The 15,205-nt window shown below is 39.6% G+C and overlaps 1 protein-coding gene across 2 annotated transcripts in view; it reads left to right on the top strand.

Annotated features, from left to right (window-relative positions):
• LOC119648791 (protein trachealess) overlaps positions 1-14,321 on the top strand; it is a 178,651-nt gene extending 164,330 nt beyond the window's left edge. For both annotated transcript variants that reach the window (XM_038050638.1, XM_038050637.1), the window contains exons 7-10: positions 51-157; positions 223-370; positions 9,463-9,940; positions 10,290-14,321. In XM_038050638.1, coding sequence (XP_037906566.1) covers positions 51-157; positions 223-370; positions 9,463-9,940; positions 10,290-11,045 — 1,489 coding nt within the window. In that variant the 3' untranslated portion in view covers positions 11,046-14,321. The remainder of the gene's footprint in view (positions 1-50; positions 158-222; positions 371-9,462; positions 9,941-10,289) is intronic.
• Positions 14,322-15,205: the final 884 nt, after the last annotated feature.

The raw sequence follows: 15,205 nt of genomic DNA, 5'->3' as shown, positions 1-15,205 counted from the left end.
ATGTTTGTATTGTAAATCATGAGATAAATAAGAATCTATTCTTTTCACAGGGTTTCCGAGTTGTTGGATTACACCCCGGAGGAACTAACTGGGAAAAATTTATACAATCTTTGCCACGGGGAAGATGCGCACAAGTTAAGGAAATGTCATATGGACCGTATGTTAATAAAAAACTATAATGCCCTTAAAGTGAATTTAATTTTACTTATATTTCAAATTTAGTGATAAACAAAGGACAAGTATTAACACACTATTATAGAATAATGAATAAAAATGGTGGTTACACATGGCTTCAAACATGCGCGACGGTGGTTTGCAGTTCCAAAAACGCCGATGAGCAGAACATCATTTGTGTGAATTATGTAATAAGGTAGGTTCAAAAATACAAGCAGAAAAAAATAATATACAGAAATATATAGGTGTAATATAGGGTCTGTTAAACCTGTATCCTGTCGTTAACGTTTTTCTTTCCTGTGGACATCTCATTCAACTTTGTCTGAATACACATTTGAGAAGGAGGCGTAATGTGCTAATTGAACATTGAACAATAACAACGCAAACAACATAAATACTAATAAGTCTCAAACACCATCGAATCTGAATATATGTACATATGTACAGTAACTCTCAAAACCGATACGATTTTGCCGACTAGAATTCTACGTGCATTGTATTCAAATGTATGGCTGAAATCACTCAAAACGCATATTATCGGATTCTAACGGTATCGAACTAATACATTAATATTTCATCATGAGATTCTTTCAATAAGTTCATTTTTGCTTTACTGATTTGTGTCGACGGCAAGCGTAATTAAAAGGAGGTAGTTAATAAGAGTAAGTAAATTAGGGTGAAAATCAGTTAAATAATGAAATAAATAAATAATGATGAAATGGGAGCGAACAATCAAGCCAATAGATCACCAGAATCTGCGAAAAATTAAAGGCTTTTAAGGGAATATTTTGCCCCATCGAAGAATTTAATCTTAGTCAAGCCTTGTAAGTAGAATCCGTAAAACCATGGATTATTTTCCAAACACAGGCACACAGGTGGTGGCTGAAAACTGTTTCTCAAGGCAATAGAAGAGAAAAATTACGTAATCTGCGAAGCTTCATGAATAAAAATATAGTTTGATTCAAACTTTTAATTTAATTTATTGGGACTTAAATATGACCACATCAGCTGGAAAGATTCGCCGAACGCTACGAGGCGTTTGCTTACAAGGAAGAGACAGAGTAAAAACCCTTGTTATAAACTAGGCATATGAAACAACATCTAGATTTCACAAGAAAATATTCGCAGTGGACTGACGAGGAGGTCCGATTGTTTGGAAACGAATGATCAGGAGTGGGTGTGGAGAGATCCCAGTGGGAATTGCAGCCATGACGTGTAAAGCCCAACCTTATATTTGGTGAAAATTTTATAATGGTGTGGGAATGTATGAAGGCCAGAGATGTTGGAACACTTCACAGTGTGGTGACACAGCGGAGACTTGAACCGCCGACTTCATCGCCGGCAGTGGAATGTTTTCGTCGATGCCCTGAATTACCGCCGAAACATCTGGCGGTCTGGCACAAGGCCGCCGCATTGTACTTTCTTCTTTTTCCGACCAGCAATCACCTGGAGAACGTCATGATAAAAACGGCCACAAATACATTTGCCTCCAGCCTTAAAAAGAGTCGGACCGGCTGGTTTGACGATGAATGTAAGCCAGCAACGGAACGGAAGAATGCTGCATACCGAGTAATGCTGCATTCTCAAAGGACGCGGGCACGCGCGGGGACTTATCTCGAACTTCGGCGAGTGGAGAAGCGACTTCACTGACGGAAAAAGGAAGCCTGGGAGAGCCAACAAGTTTTACTAACAAGTCAACAGGATGAAGCCTTACACACCTCGACGTTCATCCTGCCGAGACAAAGAGGCAAATTTGATTTCCGACAGAATGGGCATATTGGAGCGATGAGTTGAGTACTTTGATGAACTACTGAACAACCAGAACATCGGCGAATTGGAGGTCCCGCCAACTGAAGCTTTTAGGGATATTGAATTGGTGGACCTCAAAAGCAAAACGGGGATGTCTGGAGTTCTTTATTAAGGCAGGCCTAGACCGGCTACCGGTTGTTGCACCGTTGATGATGATGAACCAGAGCGGACCTGCTTCGAGTCGCTCCCGCAGCTGTAAACATGTTGAATAGATAACTATTTATAACTTTACATACATTATTCTGAACACTTACATACTTACATTCTGAACAAAAAGACTTTGGCATTTTTACGAATTTCGATATAAACCAAAACGATGCGCCTAGAGGTTAATACAAATTCTGATGTGAAAGTTTGAATGGTAGCTATCGTTATATTTGGTGAGCCCGATATTGGGAAATTCCCCGCAACAGCGGAGACTACTGAAATTCTATTGAAAATACTAGTTGCGCCTCTTGCCACGCCGTCACCTAATTGCTGTCCTCCTTCCCAGAAGACATCAAGCACCGTATATTTTGATTCAGTTCCAATATACTGATATTGGATATAATTTGTGAGCAATCCCGTGCGTAGATTTCGCGTGTGTGGTGTAAGCCCAAATATATTCCACACTCGCCCGGTGGCAAGTACATTTTCATCAGAACCTTTCATGTTCGGAGTGCTCTTTGCAACTTCTGCTCCCGTATCTCGCCTTGTGCATTAAGGAGGAAATACAATTACGATGCGTGTGGAATGCGAACGAGAGAAGTTGCGGATCGCACGCAGTTTCAATATACAAAGAAGATTTCAGGTCGGAAAAGTCCTCTCCACATCGGCAAGGTTCTTTCTGATGGCAGATTACGCCATTTGCAATTTGACGACGCTTTTAGTTTCCGGCTGTTACTTTTGAATGTAATTAATTTTAATGAATTCGTTTTGAGAACTGTGGAAGGCACTATTTGCGTTGCAAGTGCTAATTGTTAATGTCACTTGCATTAGTCTCGTCGCTTCCATTCGTAAAAATTGAATTTAAGGCAGAGATATGTGTACTCTTAGTGGCATTTAATTGTATGATTTTCATACTATAAAATATGCGGGGAGGCCAATTGTCTGCGCACAAACACGGAACATTGCATATAATCTTAAAGTTTCTACAATTAGCGTATGCATCTTTCTATATTTTATGTTATGAAATTCATACAATTAAATGCCATTAAGAGTGCACATACCTCCGGCTTAAATTTATTTTTTATGAGTCGAAGTGATGATACTAATGCAATTGAAATTAATAATTAGCACATGCAACGCAAATAGTGCCTTCCACAGTTCTCTGCGCAAACGACACTGTTTCCATTCCATTTTCAAGGACACTGACCATCGCGCACTCTTTCGAAAATACCACAACATCACTACTGAAAGTAATTTCTCCAAGCCGGTTAAGTACGATGTCCAGCACCACATCAATAATACTGGCTCCCCGATCTTCTCAAATGTGCAACCCCTATCACTCCAGAAGCCAGCTGTTACAAAGAAAGAGTTCGATGATCTAAGGAAACAGGGTATTTGTAGTCCTTCCAATAGCTGTTGGTCATCCATTCCACTCCATATTGTCCCTAAGCCAAACGGCAAATGAAGACTTTGCGGAGATTAGAGGCGTCCGATACCCTGTTCCACTCATCCATGACTTTGCGTATTCATTAACAAACTGCGGTATTTTCAGGAACTTGGATCTAACCAAGGTGTATCACCCCATCCCTGCAACCCCCGAAGGCATACCGAAAACGGCTATTTGCACAATTTTCGGACTCTTCGAGTTCAGCAGGATGACATTTGGCTTGTGCAACGCTGCGCAGTCATTTCAGAGATTCATCCACTCTGTCCTATAAAACTTCCACTTCTGTTTTGTCTACATGGATGCTGTTTTGGTCGCCTCTTCCTCTGGATCTGAGTATTTAGACCATCTCGAGAGCATTACCCATTTGAGGCCGGGCTCGTGCAAAACGGCGAAAAATACGAATTCCTACAAAAGTAGATGAAATTTCTCGGCGACATGATCACTACTGACGGAATTAAATCAGACCCAGATAGGTCGTGCGACCAAAAATTTTCCCTTGCCAACCATGGTGAAAGATCCGCAAAGGTTCTTGGGCACGCTAAAATTCTATCGGTGTTTCCTCTCCAAGGCGGCTTATCACCAATCTATCTTGAACTCCTTGTCTGGGCCCAAAACGAAAGACTCTCGCGAGGTTGCATGGTTTTCAAAGGCTGTCTAAACGTTTGAAATTGACAAACAAAAACTGGTTGATGCTACACTTCTGGTATTTCGTCAGCTAGATGCACTTGCTAGTCGTGTTCGTACCTTAGATACAGCGCTTGACGCGGCTCTTCAGCAACGAGTAAACCAAACCTGGCAAGCGTTGAGCTTTTCTTCGAAATAACTCAACCCAGCTCAACTTAACTGCAGCACTTACAATCGTGGCTTACTCGCCGCGTACCACTCCATTAAATACTTCCATTTCTCCCTTGAGGGCAGGGCATTCTCTGTATTCACGAACCACAAGCCTCCCCTCACCAGCTTTGGCAACTGAGCGTCATCAGCCAGTTTACTTCCGACATCCAACACGTGCCTTGGAGATCACAGTCCCCGCCGCGGTCGATTATACGGCAATCGCCAAAGAGCACAAAGAAGACAGAGTTTCAGAGCCTGAGGCCAAACTCCAAATACAGGAGGGAGTTTCCTATTTTCGGCTCCTCCTACTTACTCTGCGAGAACTCAGACAAAGGACCCTGGCCATTTATTCTGGCCAATTTTGACAAGGAAATATTCCACGCTGAAAACGATCTTGCGTACCCAGCCATCAGGACGACGAACCGACTAATCATCGGAAAATACTTCTGGCCATCCATGAACAAGGACGTAAATTCTTGGGCCAGACAGTGCATTGCGTGCCAGAAATGTAAGATTAACAGGCACGTAAAAAATAGAAGTAAGCGTATTCCCTCGGTCGAACAAGTCTGGATACTTTGGGTTCCGAGCCATGCTGGGTTGGAAGGCAGCGGACGAACTAGCCAAGAAGGGAGCAGGGACGTTTTTACACGGGCCAGAACTTTTCTGTGGAATCGAAAACGGTTTCATGGCTATGACCCTAAGAAATAAAGAGGAACGGTTGAGGGAACTATACTGGGCGGGCCTACCAGAGATGAAGCAGTTCAGGGTGCTTTTTGGGGGATACGGACCCATGCGCACGAACGATTGCGTAAACCTCACCAAAAAGAACCTCCGAATCATAGTGGGAATTCTCACCGGTCATTGTTGACTGAACTATTACCGAGGGAAGCTAGGGATATCTATGGACACTGCCTGCAGGTTTTGTGAGGAGTATGACGAAATCTCTATACACGTCCTGGGACAGTGTCCGGCACTTGTGCAAAGTAGGTCGAGGTATCTGGGAGAACACTTAATACCAGATGCAAAGTTGAAAGATCTGGAAGTAGGGAACAGGAAAGTTCCTGACGGTTATAGGCCTGCTTGAGATACTTTGATCAAAAGGTACACTATAAGCAGTAAAGGGGACAAAATAGTTCTTTAAGGACGCGGTGCGACTTTCCCTTAACAGAATAATAATAATATGCCGAGGCCCTTTGTCGGGAATGGATTCCGCGCTTTGGTGTACTACCATGGGTATTATGAATCATCACGGATCAGGGAATGCGGTTTGAGACTACTCTTTTCTCGGAGTTTGCAAGCTTTGAGTTTTCAAACGCCACAAAAGCACTGCATACCATCCGCAGTCCAATGGGACGCTGGAAGGCTAGCATGGGACGCGTTAATGGCGACGATCCGTCGTGGTCGCAGCGCTTGCTTTCGTCCTGAGCCGTCTTCGCACAGGTCATCGAGAAGAGTTCACAGCCAGCCCCGCGGAGGTGGTGTACGGGTAACGACTTCCCACCGATCCTGTGCTGAATATCAGAGCAGGGTTAAGCGACTCCAACATGCTGCGTCTGCTCAGGGACGCGGTTTTGAGACTACGGCCGACTAAACCTTCCCGGTACATGACGCCGGAGGTCGGCTTTCCTAGGGACCTCGAGACATGCTCGCAGGTCCTCATGAGAGTGAACGTTCCATGGAGGCCGCTGCACTCACCATATGAGGGCCCGTTTAAAGTCTTAGAGCGACTGCCGAGACTGAAAGCTTTCACCGAACCGGAGAACGCTTCAACAAAGCGCCCGCGAAACGTGAGCTTCGCCCGCTAACAACATTGGCGGGGTCATGGCTAAAGTTCCTCGGCTGAATCTGCGCGATTTCAGCTGAGAGTGGAGTGATGTGGCCGGACAGTGGAAACGTGAACCACCGACTGCATCGCCGGCAATGTAAACCCTACCGCAGATAAATATAGTTACCTCCGGCACATCTGGCGGTTTGACATGAGGCCGACGCAGTACACTTCCTTCTGTTTCCGACCACCAACCAGAGCGGACCTGTTTCGAGTCGCTCCCGCAACTGTAAACGTGTTGAATAAGTAACAATTTATAACTTGTTACATTACTGGAAACTATCATTTATTACATTACATACTTACATTTTGAACAAAAAGGCTTTGGCAATTTTACGAGTTTCAATATAAACCAAAACGATACACCTAGTGGTTGATATAAATTCTGATGTGAAAGTTTGAATAGTAGCAGAAAAATTTGATGTATGCCCTGCTGGCATTACCTTCGAGCAAAACAAAGATCCTAAATATACTCCCAAACAAATAAAATCCTAGTTTAAAAATCGTATTACAATTCTTTAGTGGTCCCAACAGCCTCTAAACCTCAACTCCAATGAGCCCCCACGGAAACTCCTGAAAAGATCGGTTGTTGCAAACATCTCTTACCGCATGACGATGCATGCATACATAAGTGCGCATCTAAATTGATGTAACGTATCGTCACCCATTTCCAATTTACTCCGTGCACAAAAGCACACATACTATATATTTTATGTACATAAACTGAAAACCGCTGGTAACCAGAACACATATCTCTATTATATTGGTTACTACCGGCAAGCTTACATACATATACATACACATGCCTACCTGGAGTAATTGACACTGAAATGCAAAGAAATAAAAAAAGTCAAAAAAGGAAAACTAAAACGTTCCCAGATCCCGCCGTTCATATAAGTTCACTTTATCTGATGATGACGTCATACATGTCTTGGGTGCCATAAAATTTGCTGAAATGCGAAATTTTAACCTCCTATAACTTTGTTAATAATAGTTGGAGTGCTTATGTCCTATATTATCGTCTATGCTGACCTCAAATTTGTATTCCTGGGATGAACTTAAGGGGAACTTTCCGCTCAATTTCCAAAATATACTATTATTAACTCAATTTGTGCAGATATCGGAATGGGATGTATTTTGAGGCCTAGGTTTCATATAGTTGATTTTTGTGATTTTTTCAGATTTTACGGTAGGGTAGGTTCTGAGAACGATACCTGTTTGAAGTTTTGGGGCACACATTTTGTGCTCTACCTCCCCTAGGTTTCACTCAAAACCAGAGAAAGGATCATTTTTGAGATTAACAGATAGATAGTTCGATAATATACAGATAGATAGTTCGCTGTCATAGCATCTCGATTTCGACAAGTTGTTCGAGATCAGGTTTATTGTGGAAGCTTAGGTAAACATTTTCATAGTGTAGTATCTTGTGGAGCGCCAATTCTTTCCAGGTTGCACTGATGCGTGAAGCAATTTCATACCTCAGAGATACTTAAATCGCTCATTTCTCGGCAGGTCGCTGACAGTGATAGTACTTGTTTTATTGAGGTCGACCTTCGAAGACTCTGTTTTATTCAGATTCAGTCTGAGACCGTCCTACACTTTTAAATACGTCGTTTGTGACACTGAGAAAACATCATGTATAGAGCAGTATATGGGGCCATGGGCACGGGATGTACCGCGCGACAGTGAAGACAAGAAAGATGAGGTGTGACGGAAAGATGCTTCCTTGGTGAATACGCCGAAAGATGTTGATATACCTGCCGCACTTCGAACTTTACTCCTCCTCTGGCATTAACTCTCGCCGTAAGTACCAAATGCGTTTATAGGGCATACGGTTAAAGGCCTTCTCTAGATTCGAGAATGCCGCCTAACGTGTATTGCGTTAGTAGTTGTGTAGTTTTTCACGAAATCTATTTGGTTTCATTCCTTTGATTACCTTTTCAACTACTATGGTGTTATTAGGTGGAACGGTTTTAGGTGGCTGTATTTACGGAAGTGGTAGATGAGCAAATTCTTCCGTTAGAATCTGTTGAAAGTATTCACGACTTCTGTCCATCGCGCTCCGTCAATCGGTAAGCAATATCCAGTAATTATCATTAGCGCAACAGAAGTGTTCGATTTCTTATGTATGGTGTACGTTTGCCTCCTATTTTGTCCTTTGTGGAGTATAGGGCATCCCTAAATCTCTTTGTGCATGCTTCAGTTTCATTATCATTACACCTAATACTGTGCAAGAGATAAACTTATAGTAGGAAGACAAGCACGAAGACCAACACAAATGTCTATGGCGACAGAGAATCGGACCTATGACCACGGAGTTAAAAGGCTGATATTCTACACTCTCAGCCATCGTGTCGTCGCACTGGAGGATCTTTGCTTGCATGGGTAACATCGATCATTACTTTGCCTTAATTTGGGCATCTTCATTCCAAGGCGAAGTACCCCCGTCAATGAATCGGTTACCAGGTTTGGTGATCTCAAGTGTTGCATAAGCGCTTTGTGAATCGTATTCTTAGTTTGATGCCACGTTTTTTCGATGGTTGTGATGATGCGTCGTGAGATTATTTCATTTTTTTTACCTCGAAGTTGCCACCATTTCAATGAGGTAAGCCAGTGCGCTCCTCAGGCTACTTCAACACTGGCTTGATTTGCGGTCGATATTGATTTGTGATGGTATCATAACCGAGGAGGGCTTTGCTGTCTTGTGAATATAGTGGAGTCTTGCTGTCTCTAAAAAATGTATGAAGACAACAAACAGCCGTTTAATAATAATACAAGCTCTTCAATGTAGGCAAAATCGACAAGTGCTCACCACCGTGTGTATCAAAATTCACATCACCGCTTAGGTTATCCGCAATGATGGTACAGTTATCGACGAGCAAGTTACATTTCTCGTGGTTAGTCTATAAACGAATCAATTCTGCTATAAGCTGAGAAGACCCAACAGGCCGTTGACTAAGGTTTCTAGTAATTGTTCACCTCCTAAAGACATCAGGAAGGATTTAGCATAATGGAGTCACTTCAACAATATTTTATTAATATTCTTCCCTGATATCAGCATTTTACTTTGATTTTACTGATAATAGTACTAAATGCATTGCCCCATGCTCTCCTCCCTTATCTAGGCTTGTGACCAACATGTTATGTAAATAATATTGTATATCAGAGTTTATCCACTTATTTGTCCTTAATATGCATTGATAACTTATTTAACAATTTATTTCAGTTGTCGAGAAAATGAGAATCTCATCCTGGACTGTTGCCAGCTGGAAACAACTATCGAGAATATTAAGCATGAAGAACAAAGTAATGACAATGGAGCTGGGTCGCCTGGAGGTGATCCTCCTAGCGAAGGACATACAGGACCTCCAGGGCCGGCATCTGAAACACAATCTTCTCCCAAGCCGGATGCAGACCATCGAAGTAGAAGCTGCAGCCACACGGACAGCAGCAATTCACAAATCACGAATCTATCGCTGTCATTATCTAAAGAGTCAATGCCTGTAATTTCAACTTCCGAGGAAACAATGAAAACGAATACTGTGACAAAACGAGGTCATAAAAGAAAAATTAAGGCAAGCGAAGACGCTGTAACCACAAATGTTGACTCACCAAAGTTGTCACCTAACATTACTGCGACAGTAGAACCTCGTGATTCTGTTAGGAGGCAACCATCAATGGTTCAAGATCACACCGAATCGTCGGTAAGTTTAATTTTTATTTGTTAAACAAGTCGGGAAACTGGAAGCTCGGCGCTTCAGGTATGAAAGGTTTTGTTTGTTTCTTTCGTGAGTATATTTGAGTGTAGAACTATCCAATTTGTACGTAGCCCGTAATGCATATGCATTTATCATGTCCGGATACCCACTTTAGTGTGATATTGATATGTTATGTTTTTGGAATCTTTGGTCAAAATGGTCAAATTTCCAATAAAATTTTCATTTTTTTATATGTGTACATATATAATAGATTTTTGTATTTTAATGTCCATTTTAATCTACTATGATAATACATCTTCTACCAAATTCATTGCATCCATTGTTGATTTTCTAGGTAAAAGATCTCGAGAACGCAATGTCTAAACACCTTCCATCACCGAATTCTATTAGTACTACAACGGATTTCAGTACAGATGCTCTATTAAAACAACAGCAAGAAAAAAGCAGTACAATCCAATGGATAGGCAGTCCACACTCTAACCACGCTTTTCATCAGCAACCAGCTACAATGCCCGCAACTGCTCTTCTCCGCCAACTCTATGCAAACCGTGAAAGTGTTATTAGAGCTACAGCAAGACCTACTCCATCGGGCATATTTTATGGAGAACCACAAACCGGTCCTTTGCCAACACCACCAGGAAATGAAACTTACGACAACCAGTTATTCATTCATGGCCATGGGCAGAAGCCTTCCGATGCGTTCACAAATCTGGTTTCATCATACAGTGGTTACCACAGTTCTATAGATTATCACAACGCCATGACACCCCCAAGTTCTGTTTCTCCAAGAGAGTCTGTAAACCCTTTAAGTGGCAAAAGTCAAAATCATAATTCTAATGCATATGAATATACAGAACCACTTCGAACTCAATACAATGCATCGGTCGGTGGATCTGATACTTCTACTACTCCTTCCTTACCGCTAAAGCCTCAACCATATTCAGCAGCAGCGGCTATGCATCACCACGCTGCCAATGCTATAGATGCCTATGGTACTCTAGAGCAGCCGCAATACTTTTCGCATCATTCCAGTTTTCATCTATATCATAAGGGAACGCCTTCTGCGGGTTGGTACACAACTCCTTCGTAAAATGAGTAGAAATGCAAAAAGTTAATAACTCATTTCTAAACCATAGCAGTAAGGTGCATAAGTATCCATTCGAATTTTTCGTCGTGCATGCCGTTCAAATTATATTGGTTTTCAAAACCAGGAGTCGATACGAATAACTGTCATCACCATGGAATGGAATAATGAGGTCCACTGAAGTTAACTAAACATAGACGGAAACGAACCTAATTTATAATCGAAAAAAGAATAATGCGAATATTAGTAGGTAGCTGAAAATAGCAAAATATTCAATATGGAACAGCGAGTGGTGGGCTCGTTACAATGTGACTGTCAAGATATCATGTTTACTTCACTTGCTAATTCGAAGCATTGCTACTGAATATGACAAGTTATTATTGAATTATTTCAGCATCAACGCACTTTATTGTGAGGGAATACGAAATTCGACTCTTGACTTAACCGTAAAATAACTTTTCCAATGGTAATATATTTTTTGCTTGAGCCAAGAATTTCGTAATATGCAGGTTCCATAATTCGGGAATCCCTCATGTGTATATAGCATACTTTTTTGAATACCATTCATGATATGGCATCTGTATGCAATTGTAAATAACGTAGTAAACAGAGATTTAATTAAATTGAGCTTTTAGCATAAACTTCAATGAGCATTGATTTGAATATTATGCAGAAGTTATGAATGTAAATAAACTTCTCCGATGACGTTAATTGTATTCCGTTTGCGGATTTGTTAACATATTGCGAATAATGAAAATATTGTTATAATTCTCGAATAGAAAAATAAACAAAAAACTCAAATTGTAAATGAAATACTCAATTAACCTTTGAGCGTAGGAAAATAAGAAGAGTAGAACTTCCATGGAAATCGTGACGTATAAACACAAGAAATAATTTCTAATAATAAGATTCGTTTTGTGCCAATAATTGTTTTTATAGTTGTCATGTATTTTATTTTTGTATCAAAAACATGCTTTTTTTACAATCTTTAGCGCTTTGTTGTGCATTTTTGTGTTTTAATTTTCAGCCTTTAAAAGATAACTAAAAAAATAAGATCTGTATTGTTCAAATTGATTAGATGATCTTACCTCATATTTTCTGTTAAATCTATAATTAAGCATCACATGAAAGTAAACATTTTATGCGAAGATATATTTCATATATTTATGAATATGTATGTTCGTATATGCGTAAACGTTGAGTAATTTTTCTTTGCGCTTGAACCTTCTAACAACTCTAAGATGTATTGGAAGTAACTTTTTGTCTGATGTGATTTGTTGACAGATGTACTTTCCCAGTAAATTTAGCTAACTCGAGCAGTATTTTTTCAATCTGCTATAACTGTTGCAAAATATTGGTCTGTTTGTTTGAAAGTAATTTAATTGATTTGAGGGGGCAATAATTAAGTTCCAACTTTTATTTGATTGTGTATGCTGATACTTTTATCATTATACATTATAGAATCGGAATATGTTCTACTTTGTTCTAATAAATGCTTTCTAGATTACATCCATATTGAAGCTTTCACCAATGAAAACTTGGAATTTCAGCCTGCATGTATTTACGAATAAAACTCTACAGAATAAAAAAAACTATTTTAAAATGGACGGTTCCTCTATGAATTCAGTTTATTATTATATGAATGGCTTAGCCTAGTTACTGCTATAAAAAATTACCTATTTATGTGTTCCATCATTTTCTAGAAAATTAAATCCCGCCAGGAGTGATTCTCTAACACACAATTTATTGGACATCGGATGAAGCAACTATCCTAATTATTGTTGGGGGCATTTGGACCATGACACCTCAATGATACGATGACTGTCATAATTTTTTGTCTCTCCGAAAGCGGACATTTAATATGTAAATGTAAAAGGGATAGCTACACTGCTCCACCAGTGTTTTGATCCACATGCTTTTAAAGTAACTCCTCTAAGGTCATTCTGTAATAGTGGATTCCACTATATGACATTGCCGGCTATGGAGTTCTCGCCCTTTTTGAGGTTTTGTGTGATTTAACCGGAAACCGCAGAACCGATTGTTACGAAATTTAGTGAAAGGATTTTGTTTGGTGCCATTTTGTATTGAGTTTTGGGGTAGTGTTCCCATACATTCGAAAGGGAAGTGCAATGTTTTATTACTGAATATAGTCATTTGGGATTCGTTCTCAGAACCTATCTATCCAAAAAATCTGAAAAAATTGACAATGGTGCATCTGCACATACCATTTCGATGTCTTTTCAAATAAAGTTAATAATAGCATATTTTGAAACTTTATCCGAAAGCTCCTTTTAATTTCATCCTAGAAGTGCAAGACTTGGCATAGATATAAAAAATAATATAAGGCATAACTTTCCGAAGTTCGAATGAAATGGAATTACTACAGTAGAATTCCGATACTTCGTACATAGATAATTAGTATTTCCGGTTAATTCGTACCAATGCCGGTCCTCAGAGTTCATTTTCTTTATTTTGCACTGCGATAATTGGTATTCTCGATATTTTTTACTAAATCGTCAGTCACTTGACGAAACGAATTATCATTATAGAAGTTCAAACTTTTGTATTTCACGTGAAGTTATTGTACTCATCATCATAGAAAGTGAACATATACAAACGGCGGGATCCATGGAGTCATTTTAGTTTCCTCTTTTTAGTTTTTTTATTTTTTTATACATATATCAGTCTCAATTACTGGAAACAGACATCCCAATAGAAAAATTTGGAAGCAATTTCCTTGGAAGCAAAATGGAAGCGCTTCCCTGCCATCTGCAAAAGTGCCTCTCGAGAACCATAGGGATTCAATATTTGTTCCCTTGGAAGCGAAGTGGATACGCTTCCCGTCCATAGCCAAAATGGGCTTCTTAAGAAACACTTACATACTATTGCTATTTGCACGAATAATCAGGCATTATTTTTCATTGAAACTCCACTCGCTTTTTGAAAGAGAATTGTTGAATTGAAATTTTGTGTTTAATGAAGTAGGCATAGGCGTCGTAAAATTGGAAGTGCTAGAATTATCTAGATATTCAAGAAAGGTAGGTTTTTCTTATTCCTTGTCTTTTGTTTGAGTTCTAAATATGTTGTATGGTACAAAATTAGATATTGCAAAAAATTATTAAAATTTAATAGATAGGTGCGAAAAACTCTTAAAAGAGCGCGTCAAGCAAAAGAAAAATCAAGTAAAATTGAAACACAAATTACGCAAAAAGAAAGACTGGAACTTGAGCATGTTTTTTCCACCATTGCTTTTAGAAAAAGATACAATAAAATATTTAAAAGGATCAAAAGATTTACTTATTTACCTGAATGCATCTAAATTATGATTAAGTTTTCCTGATAAAACTGATTTTATCATAAGCAAGGACAATGATTTATAATATATCTCTTGACTAAAATACTAACAGAAGTTTAGTTGCAAGTAACTGCCAATCTAAGAAGTCTTTTTAAAATGTAAACAAAGTGCAGTAAGTAGAGCAAATTGAGTATAAATAATAAACAAATAGGGAAACCTGAAGCAAGACGCTTCAGGTATGAAAGGTTTTGTGTATTTCTTTTATATAGAGATTAATATATATGAATATACCCACTTTCTAGTGATATTCACATTCAAAGTCTTGAATTTGCACTGACGCGTCAGCTTTGACATATTATAACTTTGTTGGTAATAGTTCGACTTTTACAAAATTTGGTAAGATCATGCTCTATGATGTAGCCTACATTATTGCATTTCGTGATTCTAGGGTGAACTTAAAAGGGGTTTCCCTGCCAATTACTAAAAATAATAGTAATGTAATATTATTAACTTTATTTGAAAAGGTATCGGTATGGAGGGTATTTAGGAGCCTAGGCACCATATAGTAGCAGCCCCCTGATTTTTTTGAGATTTTTCGGTTGGGTAGTTTCTGAGAATGGGTTCATTCAAAAAAAGATCACTTTGAACCCCCCGCACTCCTCACCTTTCCAACAAATGCCGAAACTAAGACCGGCATCGAAAAGTACTAGCCGAGACCTTTAATTGGACACCCCACATGACTATATTTGATGAAAAAAAAATTTACAACCCCCTTTTGCATTTATGGGGATGCCAGGATGCCAGGCGCTATAATCCCAAAATAATTGCCGGTGATTTCAACTCATGGGCAGAAGGATGGGGAAATACAAAA

This window comes from Hermetia illucens, chromosome 2, assembly GCF_905115235.1.
Source record: "Hermetia illucens chromosome 2, iHerIll2.2.curated.20191125, whole genome shotgun sequence".
Classification (NCBI taxonomy): Eukaryota; Metazoa; Arthropoda; class Insecta; order Diptera; family Stratiomyidae; genus Hermetia; species Hermetia illucens.
This window is presented reverse-complemented; position numbering and strand designations above follow the sequence as displayed.